At 44.2% G+C, this 16,943-nt stretch overlaps 1 protein-coding gene across 1 annotated transcript in view; it reads left to right on the top strand.

The window, feature by feature from the left end:
- pde6a (phosphodiesterase 6A, cGMP-specific, rod, alpha) overlaps positions 1-15,940 on the top strand; it is a gene marked incomplete at both ends in the record, with an annotated part of 59,523 nt that extends 43,583 nt beyond the window's left edge. Inside the window, 7 exons of the mRNA XM_080746814.1 lie at positions 303-403; positions 2,878-2,985; positions 5,564-5,627; positions 9,160-9,234; positions 12,030-12,113; positions 13,327-13,492; positions 15,891-15,940. Coding sequence (XP_080602940.1) covers positions 303-403; positions 2,878-2,985; positions 5,564-5,627; positions 9,160-9,234; positions 12,030-12,113; positions 13,327-13,492; positions 15,891-15,940 — 648 coding nt within the window. The remainder of the gene's footprint in view (positions 1-302; positions 404-2,877; positions 2,986-5,563; positions 5,628-9,159; positions 9,235-12,029; positions 12,114-13,326; positions 13,493-15,890) is intronic.
- Between the last annotated feature and the right edge of the window lie 1,003 nt (positions 15,941-16,943).

The raw sequence follows: 16,943 nt of genomic DNA on the forward strand, positions 1-16,943 counted from the left end.
TGAGCTTTTCCACCGAGAACCAAGTTGGTTCCGAACTGTAAAAGTTGGTTCGCGGCCGGTTCACAAGAACGAACCAAGGTTCCAAGAAAGTTGCCATCCCATAGGCGGGGGAAAGAACCTGACCTAAAGCCCGCCCATAAATTTGCATACCGGGGCCCTGGTTGGTTCTTCACGACTTGTGAGCCGTGAAATATTAGAATAACTGAGCAGGGCCAGACAAGGGCACTTCTTTGCAATGGCAGATTTGTCTAATGACTTTGGAATTTTTTCATGTAATAAGCCTTCATGCCTTCGTGTTTCAGAATCTGAACATCTTCTGCAATCTGACCAAACAGCAACATGAGTTTGTTCTTCGTCTGATGGACATAGCTATCATCGCTACTGACCTGGCTCTCTACTTCAAGTCAGTATGACACCAAGACACTATAAGGCCTGTTTGCTCTCCCCTACCTCTTCGATCTCCTCATGTCCCCTCCCGCTCCCTCAGGTCTGGTGACACAAACCTCCTTGAGGTCCCCAAGACACCGTTACCTGAGGGGTGACAGATCTTTCGCTATTTCTGCCCCAACCCTGTGGAATGCACTCCCCAAAACCCCCAGAGATGCCCCCACCCTCCAAACCTTCAAAACCGCTCTCAAAACCCACCTCTTCAATATTACTTAACCCAGCTAACTTATTGTATTGTTTGTATTGGTTTTACTCCCCATTCTTAGTGTTTATTTCCCCCCAATAAAGTTTCCCCTATATAAATTCAAGATATTATTATTATTGTGTTGGGTAAACAAAGACAGAGACATACTGTATAATAGAGAGGGAAGGGAAAGCAGGGGAGATTTGACAAGATTATTTCCATTCCTCCATTCCTGTTTTTTTTTCCCCAGACATTTTCTCCGTTCCTAGTTCTCGCTCTGTGCTAGTCAAAACCACCTGATACATGCGTTATCATATCCTTGGGATGGGACTGTTATCAATACTGTCATGCCTTAGCCAAGGCTCAGGAGTCTGACTACCAGCTCCCAGTAGCTGGGAAGACCCGATATCAGCCTTGGTCTTGTCACTGCAATGCCAAAACATGAGGGGAAAAAAAGAAGTCAGCCTGGGATTCAAGACTACAGGGTTGGGAAGCCATGCGTTCTTAGTTACCGAGGACGCTACTGAGATGGAGGCGCCGCACCGATATTCTTTTTTAGAATTAGGTTTATATAGTTTTACTGAGGTTAAGGTTAGGGTTTGGTTTAGGGCTAGGGTTAGGTTTTACACATAACTCGTTACCGAGTTATGTGTAAAACCAAGCAAAAAAGTCCACCATCTGCCTGATCGGGGACTGGTAATCCGACGGCCCGGGTTCGATTCTCACTCAGGGAGCGACCAGTACATTATTCCTGTGAATGTGCGTTGGCGTTAACGGAGCTTCCAGCTCATGGGAGCTGGGAGTCCGACTACTGAGCCTTGGCCAAGGCATGACAGGGGTGATAACAGACCCATCCCAAGGGAGGATAACGCGAACATCGGCTGTCAAAACACTGCACGACCATAACTATGGACTGGCTCAAACAAGTCGATTTCTTTCTTTTTTTTCACAGAAGCACAGAAAGCGTGTCTGTGAACGATCAGGGGATCGATAAAAAAATAGAGCAATATTCTGTGACTACTTGAAACAGTAAGGAAAAACTATAGATAGCTGGCAGTGAGGGCTATTTTGGTTAAATATTCTCAGTGAATGAGTTAATACAGCGGGGGTTTCAGTTTCAGCTTCACCCAGTCTCTTGCCCAACAGAGAGCTGGGTCACAGGTAATGACTGACAGACAGAGAGCTGGGTCACAGGTAATGACTGACAGACAGACACCCAGTCTCTTGCCCAACAGAGAGCTGGGTCACAGGTAATGACTGACAGACAGAGAGCTGGGTCACAGGTAATGACTGACAGACAGACACCCAGTCTCTTGCCCAACAGAGAGCTGGGTCACAGGTAATGACTGACAGACAGAGAGCTGGGTCACAGGTAATGACTGACAGACAGACACAACTTGTTGTCTCCTGTGTTCATGCAAGGTAAATAAGAGGTAAAGACATCCACGCCCCTTTCGCTATCTCGCAGTTCCAACCGGCAGATTCGTCGCACCATGGGTGCCAAACTGCAGCCGGAAGTTCGGTGGCAGACTGTGGAGCAGCCTCCCAGCAGCTCATGAAGTTCATGAACAAACATTATTTATGAAAAAGCGAGACCTTTATAACATACTCAGCTCAAGAAAATAAAAGAAGCATGTCACACATTTTTTTGTGCTGTGTGGATTTTCAATGTGTGCACTGTGTCATTTTATAGCAGTATCTAAAGAGCAAAAAGTATGTTTCTAAACGTGCCAAGTATCGCGAGACTATCCACCGTTTCCTGTCTGGGAACCAAATCTCGCGATACTTCAGAGACAGAAACGATATTATTTACTGTTATTATTATTATTTCATTATGTACATGCACATCGAAAAGCAAGTGATTGTAAAAATACCTTTGATATGTCTTCTTTTATATTCCTGAACAGATTATATGACAAAGGTCCCAGTCTTTCATAAATAGTTTTTGTTCCAGGTTTGTTCATGAGCTGATCAAGCCGACTCCATTCACTGACGCGACCGTGGTTTTCCCAACGACCCTGAGCGCAACGGTGGGGGCGGGGGAGTATGGGAAGGCTATTGCCCATCGGCCCCCACTGTTGCGCTCAGGGTCATTGGGAAAACTGCGGTGGCTTCACTGACATGTATTTTATCGCACTTCCGGTGCGAGTTCTGGCACCCATGGTGAGCTTCATAGCCAGACATGGCACATGCCCGGTGGTCACGTGTTTCCATTCCTTCTTAAAATATTCCTTGTGTTCATGCAGGAAGAGGACCATGTTCCAGAAGATAGTGGACCAGTCCAAAACCTACGAGGACTGGGAGGAATGGACCAAGTACATGCAGGGGCAGGTCACACGCAAAGAGATTGTCATGTAAGGACACATAGGTGCACACGAGCACACATAAAACACACACACGCATGCACGCACGCACACTCTCTCATTGTGCAGGAGAGCGAAGGGTTTGAGGTTGAAGTTCTCTAGCCTGGTTACCATGGTTACCAGGTAAACAGAACCTGCGGTAGCGGCTGGTGAGCAAAAACACATATCCTATCATGCAACTCGGCCGCTTGCTTCACGGAGCCTCTATTCTCCATTGACTCCGGTTCTATGCTGTAACATAAAAATGTCTGTATCTCTGGTCTGGTGTTGTAATATGAAAGTGCAGTTTATCCCGTCTAGAATGGCGGCTCCTCCAATGAGCGCAGGGGGTGTGGGGGTGGGTCTAACGAATATCCAATCCGCGCAGCAGTTGAAACGATTACATTTCAGGAAGAGCGCACACATACACACTCACTCCAGGCAGCACACACACACACACACATACATACACACAGTCACACACGCTGATTTCACCAAGCTGTTGATTACATGTTTCAGATCGCGGTTCTGTGTGGAAGCAGTCACTCGCACAGACACACACACACGCATGCGCGATCGCTCGCACACAGACACACGCACGCGATGTTTTTTGCCATCGTGTGTGCTAATGGCTAGCAATGTTGTTCGCACGGATGAAGCCACAAGTAGGCGGATCCGCTGATCTCTACTGATTGGTTTTAGGGGAAGTCAAAGTCCCTCCCCTGTAAATCGTTCAGACAGGGATCAATGTCAGACTGAGTCTGAAATCAGGCTAGAAGTTTTCTGCAGTCTGCAGTTCTAACTGCATTGGGACGTTTGTTCCACAGTTTGGGAGCCAGGAGGGAGAGTCCGCATGGGTGTTTTAGGGCAGTGGTTCTCAACCTGTGGGTCGGGACCCCCAGGGGGGTCCCCAAATTATTTTGGGTTGTCCCCATGATGATTAGCTAAATGTGGAACATTAATAATATCTCAAATTTATATAGCGCTTTTCTAAGTACCCAAAGACGCTTTACATGGGGCAAAAAAACAAAACAAAATAAACAACTTTATTAAGAATGAAAAACACTAAGACTAATAAAAACAATTAAAAACAATTAAACAAAGGTAGAATTATTATATTATACATTGTTTTCACTCTCAACAGTAAACAAACCAACTTAAAGTTTAAGTGTATAGAGGGTATCTGCATTTCTAAAGTAAGAATTTAAGGACTTTTTAAATACCTCTAAAATGACAAATGAAACATTGGCCAAATTGTCAAATATTAGAGGCAGAAATTGCCGATCTACATGCTCTATTCACGACGCCTCGCAAGATCTGCTATTTTCACAATAGAAACGTGATATACAAAATCTAATGCCTCAACTCTTAGTGCTCGTCGGTGGGGGGGTCCCCAGTTAAAATATGATTCTTTTGGGGATCGCAGCCTGAAAAGGTTGAGAACCACTGTTTTAGAGAGGTTGGATCAGGCTTTGCCATGTCTTTGGTTGCTTTGGAGTCAAACATCAGTGTTTCGTAGGCTACTCTGTAACGGGGAGCCAAGGTAGGGGGCGGAAAAGAAGGGAGAGGAGACGTGAACATTTAGACTGGTTGAAGACCAGGCGTGCTGCGGCATTCTGGGTCATTTGGAAGGGCTTAAGTGCACATGCCGGGTTGCCTGGTTAATAATCCAGACCGAACACAACAACACCCCCTGGTGGTAGTGGTGTTGTAGTATGGTCTGGCACCGATCCATTGAGATTCTATTTCCTCAACCAGCTTCAAGGGTTGGCCAATCAGGGTTGTATGCTTGGGGCACGTGGTTTCTGTAGGCTTGGGGCAAGTGGTTTGGGGCAAACCCCAGAAATGAAAACTCTTCCTGAAATCCCAGACTCTCTTCCCAAAACGAAGTGTGTGATAGAGGCTGGCAACGCCAGGCAACATGCCGGGAGGCCAGTGAGGAGGGAGTCACAGTAGCCATTCTATAATTTGTTTTATAACTGAGGCCTGGATAAGGAGCTGGGCAGACTCCTGGGAGAGGAAGGGTCCGATCCTTCGAACGTTATAGAGTGTAAACCTACTGGACCGCTGCAATGTGTGCCTTGTAAAGACGCGCTAGTTTTCTCCACTTTTCCGGGCCATTGCTTGAAAGAGATTCTCCTTATTCAAGGAATAGAGGTAATAAGGAGACCAAGGGCTTTACATTTGCTCCAAAAATGTGATATGCGCAAAACTGAAAAAAATCTTTTAGAATTTTCTTTTTATGAGATTTCCTACACACAATCATTTCAATCCAAAGTAAAAGACAATTTTCTTCCAAGTAATTCAAACTTATTTGTAAGCAGAATCCTATCCCTCAAGCTTCAAGCCATTTCATAATCACAAGTAATCCCAGAAAAATTATTGTCATCATTTAGGATAGTTAATAGCGCAATGCCTCTGGACAGCATGCACAGACCGAGACAGAACCCAAGGACATACTGTACCCATACTGGCAATAGGAATGCACTAAATAGCAGTTTTTTCTGTGATTCCTCATATTTAAAAAATGTTGATAGAAATGGTATATTAGTGATTGATTTCCCACATTGTACGTGCTGTGCTGTTTCAGGGCTATGATGATGACAGCATGTGACCTGTCTGCTATCGCCAAGCCATGGGAGATTCAGAGCAAGGTAACCTGTGTGTGTGTGTGTGTGTGTGTGTGTGTGTGTGTGTGTGTGTGTGTGTGTGTGTGTGTGTGTGTGTGTGTGTGTGTGTGTGTGTGTGTGTGTGTGTGTGCGTGCGTGCGTTTACAAGATTTCCAAACAATACATATGACATGTATCAGGTCGCACTTGTAGTACATTCAGACATAATGTGCCATTGAAATACAATTTCCATATGTAAACCGTAAAATGTAAAATCCTTATTTGTACTGGCTATGCCACTGTCTGACAGGACATTGAGCCCTCATTGGCTACGGGGCCAGCCAATGAGGAATAAGTAACGAGAAAAGCCAGCCAATGAGGAAAAGTAATGAGAAAACCACGCGTAAGTGACGAGAAATAGCAGAAACTACTTGCACGTCTCTTCATTGGCCTGATAAAAATAGTTTGGGACATTTGGTGTATATACGTATAGTAATTCAAGTACAAACACGATTTTTCCCGCGAGCCAATCTTTCGGCAATGCATTCAGAAAAAAATAGGTATTAAGAAACAAACGCCTTGAAATTGTCCCTTAAGGTTTTATGTTTATCAGCTTATATTTTTCCCGATTCCGATCTTTTGAGAATCATGTGATCGGAGATCAAGGTTGATCGTGGCATCCCTAATATTTTCCAATTTAAGTCTAACTCTAAAACCATTTCAACCATAAAACAACCAGTTGTCTGGCTCCTCACAAAGCCTTTTACTATCTACAAGCTCAAAACTCATCGCGACGTGAGCCGTTGTAGATCTTATATTCCTGCCACCATGTTTTAGAATTTGACACGGGTCGCCTGTGTGTGTGTGTGTGTGTGTGTGTGTGTGTGTGTGTGTGTGTGTGTGTGTGTGTGTGTGTGTGTGTGTGTGTGTGAGAGAGAGAGAGAGACTCAACAGCGCCACTTGGTCACCCAGGCCTGCCAGTGGTCTCCCAGCGGTATTGCAGCTCATACTACAAAGTTACAAACATAAAAACATACATAGTAACATACACACACAGTCACGCATAGGAGACGGTGTGACCACCGCTCAAAAACATACACATTTGAAACTTGGGAGATACGAGGTTTCTGCCCGACAGTGACGACATATAAAATGTGTGTACCGCATACTTGCATACATAAATTCTTCATGCGCCTCATCGAGTTCTTCTCAGCCCCTTGTTAAATCATTCAACCGTCCTTGCACAAATGTAATGTCCCAAATGTATTTTCCTCCAAAACGTTTGGTTTTGAGAGGTCTTTTAGTTGTTTTTTTTAACCTATTTCTGAGTCTGGTGAGTCAGCCTCTTTCTCCCAGAGAGACACACACACACACACACACACACACACACACACACACACACACACACACACACACACACACACACACACACACACACACACACACACACACACACACACACACACACACACATGCACACATGCACACATGCACACACACTCATCACACATTCAGGAACTGTAACCGTGTCCGCGGGTAGTGTTTTAACCCTGCAAGGCCCAGCGTTGCTTTTTGGCAACATTTTTTAAATCATTTTTTTTTTAAATGTTATAATTAGTTTTCCTGTTCTTTTTTCACATTAACATCACCATTAAATCCTATTGTTTAGTATTACAATGCCATTGGCCAGGATATTTGCATATACATCCCCCCCACAGAGACTGACATTCACACCTCCCAGAGAAGTTGAAATTCCAACGTCTGGACGAACAACATCTCACTTTTTAACGGAAGCTATTCCTCACTAAAACATAAGTAAAATGCCTGTAATATTGTTTTTCGTGATCATTAGAATGGCTAGAACATGTACATATGTTATTATTGTAAAAAAAATCCCAAAAATGCAAATTAGAGCATGATTTATGATGTATGATTTATGGCTATAAAACCTTACAAAAACATTATTCATTTTTTAACATTATATTTTCCTGTGATTAGGACTCCTACAACACCATCTGATTTTTTATTTTTATTTTTATTTTTTTGGGCCAGTAGAAATTAATTCGGGCCTTGCAGGGTTAAAATAACCCTTCTGATTCACTCCCTGCCTGCAAGGGGATAAATCCACACCAGCTGCTTTATTTGTGCATATCGCTGTTGTCGGGTGGAAACCTTGTACGTCCAAAACTTGTATGTCCAAAACCGTTTTTTAAGAAAATACCATAGGGCAGAGCTTCAACAGGGGGTCTTTTTTAACCCTAGCATCCCTTTTCTGAGGGGAACATAAGCCAATATAGCAGATCTAAAAGCTATCTTTTCGGCAGAGAGGGGGAAAAAAAGAGCAGATCAAATACAGGGTTTCTTCACTGTCTGGAAATACACATTAACAGGAATCCAACACAACGTTACACATTAACAGTGCTGTCAAACAAGTCTATGAAAATAACTACTGTACGACATCTATGAAAAGGTTTAATCTGCAACACTAGATTAGATATTCTCTCATATCCAAATGAGTAAAATCACCACATTTTTTGGAACACAATTCTTCTATACCAGGGTTTCTCAAGGTGGGTGACATGGCACGCAGAATACTTATAGGCCTATTTGGAATTTATCTAAATCACTTCAGTTTAACCACTATGTTGAGTAAAACAGGGTTCAAACACACCGCGTTGCATTCTTGAACTGGGGACCCCCTATCCTGACGAGCAGGGACGTGCTGGCCATTGGGAAAAGCGGGACAACTCCCGAACGGCCGGGAGTGCTTCATCGTACAAGGCCGTTGCACACAAGTAGTGAAAACAGCAGATCTACAAGCACACAACGCCTCGCACCGCGAGGCGTTGTGTGCTTGTAGATCGGCTGTTTTTAGTTTTTTTTAGTTTAAATCATTTTTTAAATGATAAATACAAAACAAAAGGTTTTGGACATACAAGGTTTCCACCCGACAACAACGAAATATAGGCTTAACTCATGTAATTGGCCCACTGACTTGTCACTTGTCATGATCTGAAATGGCAAATCTTTGAGTAGCAGCAGCGCTATAGAGAGAGATCTCTCTCTATAGCGCGCAATGAGGGCCTCTACAACTCTTTTTCCCGGGCTGAATCAGGGGCCCAGCACATCCCTGCTGACGAGCACTACTTGGAGTTGGAAGAGTTGAGGCATTACATTTTGTTTAACACAAGGCGAGGTGTTGTGAGCATATATAGATCGACTATTTTCACAATTTATGACTAATATTTGACAGTTTGGCCAATGTTTAATTTGTCATTTTAGAGGTATTAAAAAGGGTCTTAAAAGTCCTTAAATTGTCACTCTATACATTTAACTATATGTTGGTTTGTTTACTGTTGAGTGAGAAAACCTGGGGTGAGTGGTGAGTGGTTCTCACAGGTTGAGAACCACTGTTCTATACCACAATGCTATTGAGACCCTATGGTATTTTCAATGGTAAAAACACACTCTGTGACCCAGGGGGATATAGCGGCCTCTTGTGGCAGCGATGTCAGACATTCGGTTCTCTCTCTGGTCTGCTCTGTAAATGACATGTTTCTCTTCTATCCTGCTCTAGGTGGCGCTGTTTGTGGCGGCAGAGTTCTGGGAGCAGGGAGACCTGGAGAGATCCGTGCTGGACCAACAACCCATCGTAAGGGAGCGCATGATGACAGATGGGTGGAGGGGAAGAGATATGGATGGACGAATGATCGCTATAGGGAGAGGAATGGAAGGATAAAGATGGTCGTTTACACGAATGTAGGACTGCCGCTATCGTTCAGCGGCGGTGGCTCAGGATGTGCAGCGGCCGCTTGGGAATCGGAGACGGGCGATTAGTAAACCAACGGAAGAGGGTTGAATGAACACCGAGACCAACGTGGAAGCGAAAGGATGAGAGGAGAGAGAGAGAGAGAGAGAGAGAGAGAGAGAGAGAGAGAGAGAGAGAGAGAGAGAGAGAGAGAGAAACTCTGGAACAAGGGAGTAGGGATGGGACAATATGAAAATTTCATATCACGGTTATTTTGACAAAATAAATCGCGATTTACGATATTATCGCGATCATCAAAATCCATTATCCTGGGGCGGAACATTTGCCAAAAAAATGCAGATCTACAAGCTCGCTATTTTCTTGGCAAAGACATTTGATAGAGAGTGGAAAAAAAGACTGTATCAAGTATGTGAAGGTATATTAAGTACCGTTTACCAATATTATAGAAGGTTTAAGTCAGGGGTCTCAAAACAGTTAATAATACAGTACAGTTAACAGTACAGTACATGTTCCATAAGTTAAACACAACTTGTTTACACCAGGGTCCTTGTTCATCTTATTTTGTGTTAGAAAATAAAAAAGACCTTTGAGAAGATTGGATTTGTTTTTAATTTCTTTGATGGGGAGATAGGTACAGTAGTTGTTAGAGACAGAGTATAATAATACATTTCATGCACTACATTTAGTGCATGTGCACGCACACATGCGCTCACGTGCATGTGTGCTAAGGCTGCGGCCCAGCCTCAGCCAGACTCTGCCTCCAGCGGCCCCAAGGTAAATTGAGCTTGAGACCCCTGGTTTAAGTGGTACCGGATATGCAGCTCGGCAAACAAAAGGTGAATTGATCCCAGTGCATGACGGGAGGACGATATCACGATAAATCAAATCTCCACGATACGATTATCGTGAGTGTTTTTTTATCACGATAAACGATAATATCGCTTATCGTCCCATCCCTACAAGGGAGGGGGAGGGCAAAAAAAAACGAGAGATGGGAGCAAGAGAGGGAGCGATGGAAAAGGTGAAATAAAAAGAGAGTTGGTTCCCCGTGGCACTGGCAGAGTAGAGTGATGACACAGCCCATTATGTGGTGTACTGGCGCAGAAACACAGGTCACTGTGGCCCTAATGTGGCCCTGACCTCACCGAGCATCCATCCTCCTGCCTCTCTCTGTCTCTCACCCCCTCCTCTCTTTCTCTACAGCTCTCTCTGTCCTATCTCTTCCATCCCTTATATCGTCATTGTCGGGCAGACACCTTGTATCTCCAAGTTTCGAATTTGGCTGTTTTTTCTTAAAATAAAGACCTGCTTCATCATACAAGACTGTCGCTAGTGAAAGACTAGTGAAAGACTAGTGAAAACAGCCGATCTACAAGCACACAACGCCTCGCGGTGCGAGGCGTTGTGTGCTTGTAGATCGGCTGTTTTCACTAGTTTAAATAATTTTTAAAATGATAAATACCCAAACAAACGGTTTTGGACATACAAGGTTTTCCACCCGACAAGGACGATATGTATCATAGTCTTCCTCTCCCCCTCTCTCCATCACTCCCTTCCTATTCCCTCTCTATCCCTCTTCCGCTACCTGCCCCTCCCACCCTACCTACTCTACCGACCCACACCGTTTCTCTCTCTCTCTCTCCCTCCCTCCCTCCCTATCTCGTCACGATGTTCTGGCTCTAATAGCGTTCATCTGGGGTGTCGCACCAAATCCTGGGCCCTGGGTACAAGGATTCACTGCGGGCCCCCCCATGAACGTTCTTCATAGGGGGGAGGGGGTTTAACCCATTTAGACTGGGAACGTATAATTTATTACGCATTATTTTGTGCTTTAGCTACTGAAAAATAGCAGTTCTACAAGCTTGCGTGCCGCGCTGTGAGCTTGTATCTGCTTTTTGAAAAATCCTGAACATTTGTGCAAGTCTTTGAATATTTCGATATTGACGGACATTCCTTTTGCAGAAATGTGCAACAAAGCAGTGAAGGGTGCCAGCTAATTATTTTCATGATCGATGAATCTGTTGATCATTTACCAGTAAGACTCCTAAATCGGGAGATCATCAGAGTTAACTCATTTCTAGCCGATCCCGAGTATACTCGTGAAAAATACTCAAGTATTTAGAGTGCCGATCCCGAGTATACTCGCGTAAAATACTGTATATAGAGTAACGCCGGTTCTCCTACCCTATAGCCCGGCGGAAGGTCCTGGCACGATCGGCCTCGCCGATTCATCATCATCACGGATCCACGTGCACAAAATAGTAATCCCATAACATGGAGGCCGACGGCGAATCTCATCTTTAATGTCCATTTTCTCCAAACAATACTTTTAAAGCCAAGGATGGCATTAGATTCTCGCTACAATAACATAATAACAAATGCATCGATCGGCCATTTTAGGAACGGCATGGGGTGAAGGCAGCTTCGGTTGAATGACGTCATGATGTCAACCCGGAAGTGTTTACGCAATGGACTTCTGGCCTTCAAAATAAGATACTGGCCGAGTATGGAGCCCTGCGAGAGGCACGCTGGACATTTAACCCGTTCATGTCTGGAGCACTAAATGGGTTAAGGGTAGACCTTGAAATTTGAAAGCTTGAGAAACACTGAACTAGAGAATAGAGAGAGTGAATAGTCCAGCAGAGAAGTGACTCTATGTTCTCCTCATCTACATGCAGCCCATGATGGACAGGCGAAAGGCTCATGAGCTGCCTAAGCTCCAGTGTGGTTTCATCGACTTTGTCTGCGCTTTCGTCTACAAGGTCAGTCACCATCTGACACATGCACACACACACACACACACACACACACACACACACACACACACACACACACACACACACACACACACACACACACACACACACACACACACACACACACACACACACACACACACACACACACACACACACACACACACACACACACACACACACAGTTGCACACTTAAAGGACAACAAGGGTTCGTATTTTAGATAGTCATTAGAGAAAAGAAAAGATGAGTGTTAAAATGTTTTCATTTACTTCTTTCTGCCGTTTTAGTGATTTTAACGATTTAGATTTGTCTTTTTAGACACAATAAGCCCATTCCCAAGACGCACCGCAATCTTTCATTGGCAGGTGTGACTTATGGGGGCCATGGTGTAAATAGTAATAAAGACATTGCCGGCTTATTGTGTCTAAAAAGACATATTTAGACACTTGTACGCATGCCCCCACCCACTGAAATCAAAATACTAAAATCGCTAAAACAATAGAAAGCTGTAAGTGAAAACATTTTAACACTCATTTATTTTCTCTAATTACAATCTAAAATATGAACCATGTTGTAAAAAAAACAAAGTTGTCCTTTAACCAAGTTTTATTCCTGGGTGGGACGTTTTCAACCACCATCACCCACCAACCCCCCCCCCCCCCCCTCTTCCAGGGGCGTCACACCAAATTCTGGGCCCTGGGTACAAGTATTCACTGCGGGGCCCCCATGAATGTTAACTATTGAAAAATAGCAGATATACAAGCTCGGTGCCGCGCTGCGAGCTTGTAGATCTGCTATTTTTGAAAAATTGTGAAAATGTGTGCCACGAAACCTATGTTTCCATGTCAGTGATGCTCAAACTTTTTCATGTGAAGTACCCCCCCCCCCCCCCCCCCCCCATCTCAAAATATTTAGCTCCAGGGACCCCCCAGAAGCAAATTTTGAGTTACAAATGTTCACTTCAAAAATACATATATTCAAAGATTTGCGCACATTTTCACGACTTTTCAAAAATAGCAGATCTACAAGCTCGCAGCGCGGCACTCGGTGCCGCGCTGTGAGCTTGTATATCTGCTATTTTTCAATAGCTAAAGTTACTAGGGCCCCTCCACCTTGGGCCCTAGTAACTCAGTCCCACTTTCCTACCCCTGGTGACGCCCCCTCTTCCATCCATTTCCTCTCCTCATCTCTTCACATTCCTCCTCCGCTCCCTGCAGGAGTTCAGTCGTTTCCACCCAGAGATCACTCCCATGTTGGAGCGCCTGCTGAACAACAGGAAGGAGTGGAACGCCAAGAAGGAGGAGTACGAGGCCGGCGTGGCGGCCCTGGCTGGCCCAGCGCCCCCCGCGGAACCTGCCCCGGCAGCGGGGGCTCCCCAGGAAGGTTCGAAACACACACACACACACACACACACACACACACACACACACACACACACACACACACACACACACACACACACACACACACACACACACACACACACACACACACACACACACACACACACACACACACACACACACACACACTCTCCTAATTGTAAGCTTAACTCTAAAATTAAGCAATAAGCCACGAGAGGCATGTGGTTACCTGGTATTTTATAACGGCTGAGAGGCGTGGTGAGACACGAGGCGCAGCCAAGTGTCTCCAATAGGGATGGGTTATCATGGGTATCGTCTGCGATACTTTTAATGGTATCAATCGCATGACGTCGATACTATCGAGAATCAGAATCAAGGAATGGAACTAGCTGTGTTAGAATTAATATTTTACCATAAAACAACCATTTCTCTTACAAGGACCAGGAAAGTTTGTCCTCACGTCTATTTTTCAAATTGTACTATACTTGTGGGAACATTTGGCCCTCACAAGTATATTAACACAAGTACACACACACACACACACACACACACACACACACACACACACACACACACACACACACACACACACACACACACACACACACACACACACACACACACACACACACACACACACACAGCCTATAAGGGGCAGCAGTGATGAGTGAGATAGGCAGTGACATTTTGTCAGTGCTTTCACTGGAGAGTTCTGAACACCCTGCTCATCCAAGCAAGGTGCTCGCTTTCATTTCCCCCTTCAACACTTTGCCAGGCTTAATTTCATCCATGTTTCTCTCTCTCTCCTCATCTCCTCGCATTCCTCCATGTCATTAATGGGCCCCATCATGCGGCCCCCACCTTCACTTAATGCGGCCCGCAGGTTAATACCGGAATACTGATATATTATTGATTTCAGCTACAATTCCAAACATGACCTGCTTTAATTCCGTCAGTCTATATTAGTACCTTAATGAATAGTATAGTAGTATAGGTTTTTTATATCCAATGCATTTGTATTTAGGTTCATAAAGCTAACATGAGTATAACTAAATGCGTTTGAAATTAAATCCAAATGTTACATTTCAGGATTCCAATTCAAAAATAACAAAAAATTATTCAGGATTCCAATTCAAAAGAAGCAAAAATAGCCGATCTACAAGCTCAAAACGCATCGCAGCGCGATGCGTTTTGAGCTTGTAGATCAGCTATTTTTGCTTCTTTTGCATGAGATACTAGAATGACAAAGTACGACGTAGCAATATGTATATATATATATATATATATATATATATATGTATATTTATGTATATGTGGCCCTCTGGGGTGAAGGTGGAAATATAGTGGCCCTCGCCATCATCAAAGTTGCCCACCCCTGCTCCATGCGCACGCACACACACCAGTGTTCATTTTGTTGACTATTAAAGTCTAAAAGACTACACTATTTTGATATTTTGTCGATAAGACTAGACGAGACTAAACCAATTTCAGAAGACTAAGACTCAGACTATTATTTGTGTTATTCAAAAGACTAAGACTAAGAACTGGACGCGGCGCGCTGCCACTCGGCACATCCATTTCCCCCGGTGGGGAGAACCATGGGAGAACATGTTCAACGCGCGGCAACGCTGGGAAAATAGAACAGCGGCGTATCGGCGCGGCAGGCGAGGCGGCAGACCCGCGACTGCGCGCGTCTGACGCCGCCGGAGTGGGTTATTTCATTGAAAATAATGAGGCCGTATGTTTTGACGCGGCACTTCTGCGCCGCCTCCGCGTCCGGTGTGTATTCCCCTTAATTTCTGTAAAAATTAACACTGGTGTGTAACTGCAATGAAATTAAAGCCAAACACATCTTTTATGTATGGTTTATTTTGACCAAGTAACAGGCAGTAGAAGACAATGACTTTTTCAGAATTATGTTGTTATATTTAGCCTAAAAAACCCATCCTAAAAGACGAAGACTAAAAGTCTAAGACTAAGCCCTAAAGACTAAGACCAAGACTAAAATGTTTTGATATTTAGTCGACTAAGACTAGACTAAAACAATTTCAGAAGACTAAGACAGGCCTAAGACTAAATGGTGTGTTATTCAAAAGACTAAATCAAAATGTGCTGAAAAGATTAACACTGGCGCGCACGCACGCGCGCTGCGCGCGCACGCACGCACGCGCACACACACACACACACACGCCACACACACACACACACACACACACACACACACACACACACACACACACACACACACACACACACACACACACACACACACACACACACACACACACACACACACACACACACACACACACACACACACACACACACACACACACACACACACACACACACGATCAATGGGTGTCATTCTCAACATTGTTTGTTCCCTTGTTCCCGTCCTTCCTTGTTCCCTCCAGGTGGGGGCGCTCCAGAGGGGGCCAAGTCTAAGACCTGTGTGGTGAGCTAGAGAAGCAGGGCACCCTGGGGTTCCACGACAGCATCATACCGCGTGTGAGCGGCCTGACTTCGGTTGTTGGAGTGCTCTGTTATGTTTTGCGAGGGACACGCACGATAGGAAACCTCTTGTAGATGTAGACCACTGGTTCTCAAACTTTGAAAATGTGAAAGTCTCCCCTTAACTTTGACAGTGTACAAATGGAACCAAATGGACCCGTTAGAGTCCATTTGGTTCCATTTGTACACTGTCAAAGTTACAAACTTATAAGGGTCAATTTCAGTCCCTGAAATCCACTTTGAGAACCACTGATGTAGACCATTATTTTGAAAGGGTCATTTGATCTATAAGCCACCCCGCGCGTGTTTTATCCCAGCCTTCAGTGTAATCTTTGTCGAACTACGCGAAACGACGGCGCCAATCGCATTGCTCACGCCATGGGGTGTACACATTCCGTATGCTCGATGGCAACGTGAAAGAATGCGCTTGACGTCATCGTTTCGTGTGATATTTTGTAGAGAAATACACAGAATACAGGTAATTATTTTGCCACACTGTATTATTGATCTACCTACTTCAGAACAATGGTTGTAGTTCATTAGATATTGGGCATTCCCAGAGGATGCCCTGTTAGGGTACCCCTTATGCCCATATATGGAGATCCCCAGGCATCAAACCCAGGCCCTAACTCGCCAAAGCACTGCTTGGCTTTACTAATTAACATACGTTTTATGCCCATACAGATCCTTCTCGAAAAATTAGAATATTGTGTAAAAGTAAATTGTCTTGAAACTTTCATATATTTATTGAAACTTTCATATATTCTAGATCCATTGGACATTCAGTGAATTATTCCAAACCTTTTTTTGTTACAATTTTGAATTTTTATGGCATACAGCTTATGAATATCAAAAGTCCATATTTCAAATGTTACAATATTACACGTGACCACTCAAAACAAGGATTTATAATAGAGAAATGTCAACCTTCTGAAGTCAGAGTTGCTTGAAGTTCA

The sequence above is a fragment of the Nannobrachium achirus genome (assembly GCF_963921795.1).
Source record: "Nannobrachium achirus genome assembly, chromosome: 17".
NCBI classification, from domain to species: Eukaryota; Metazoa; Chordata; class Actinopteri; order Myctophiformes; family Myctophidae; genus Nannobrachium; species Nannobrachium achirus.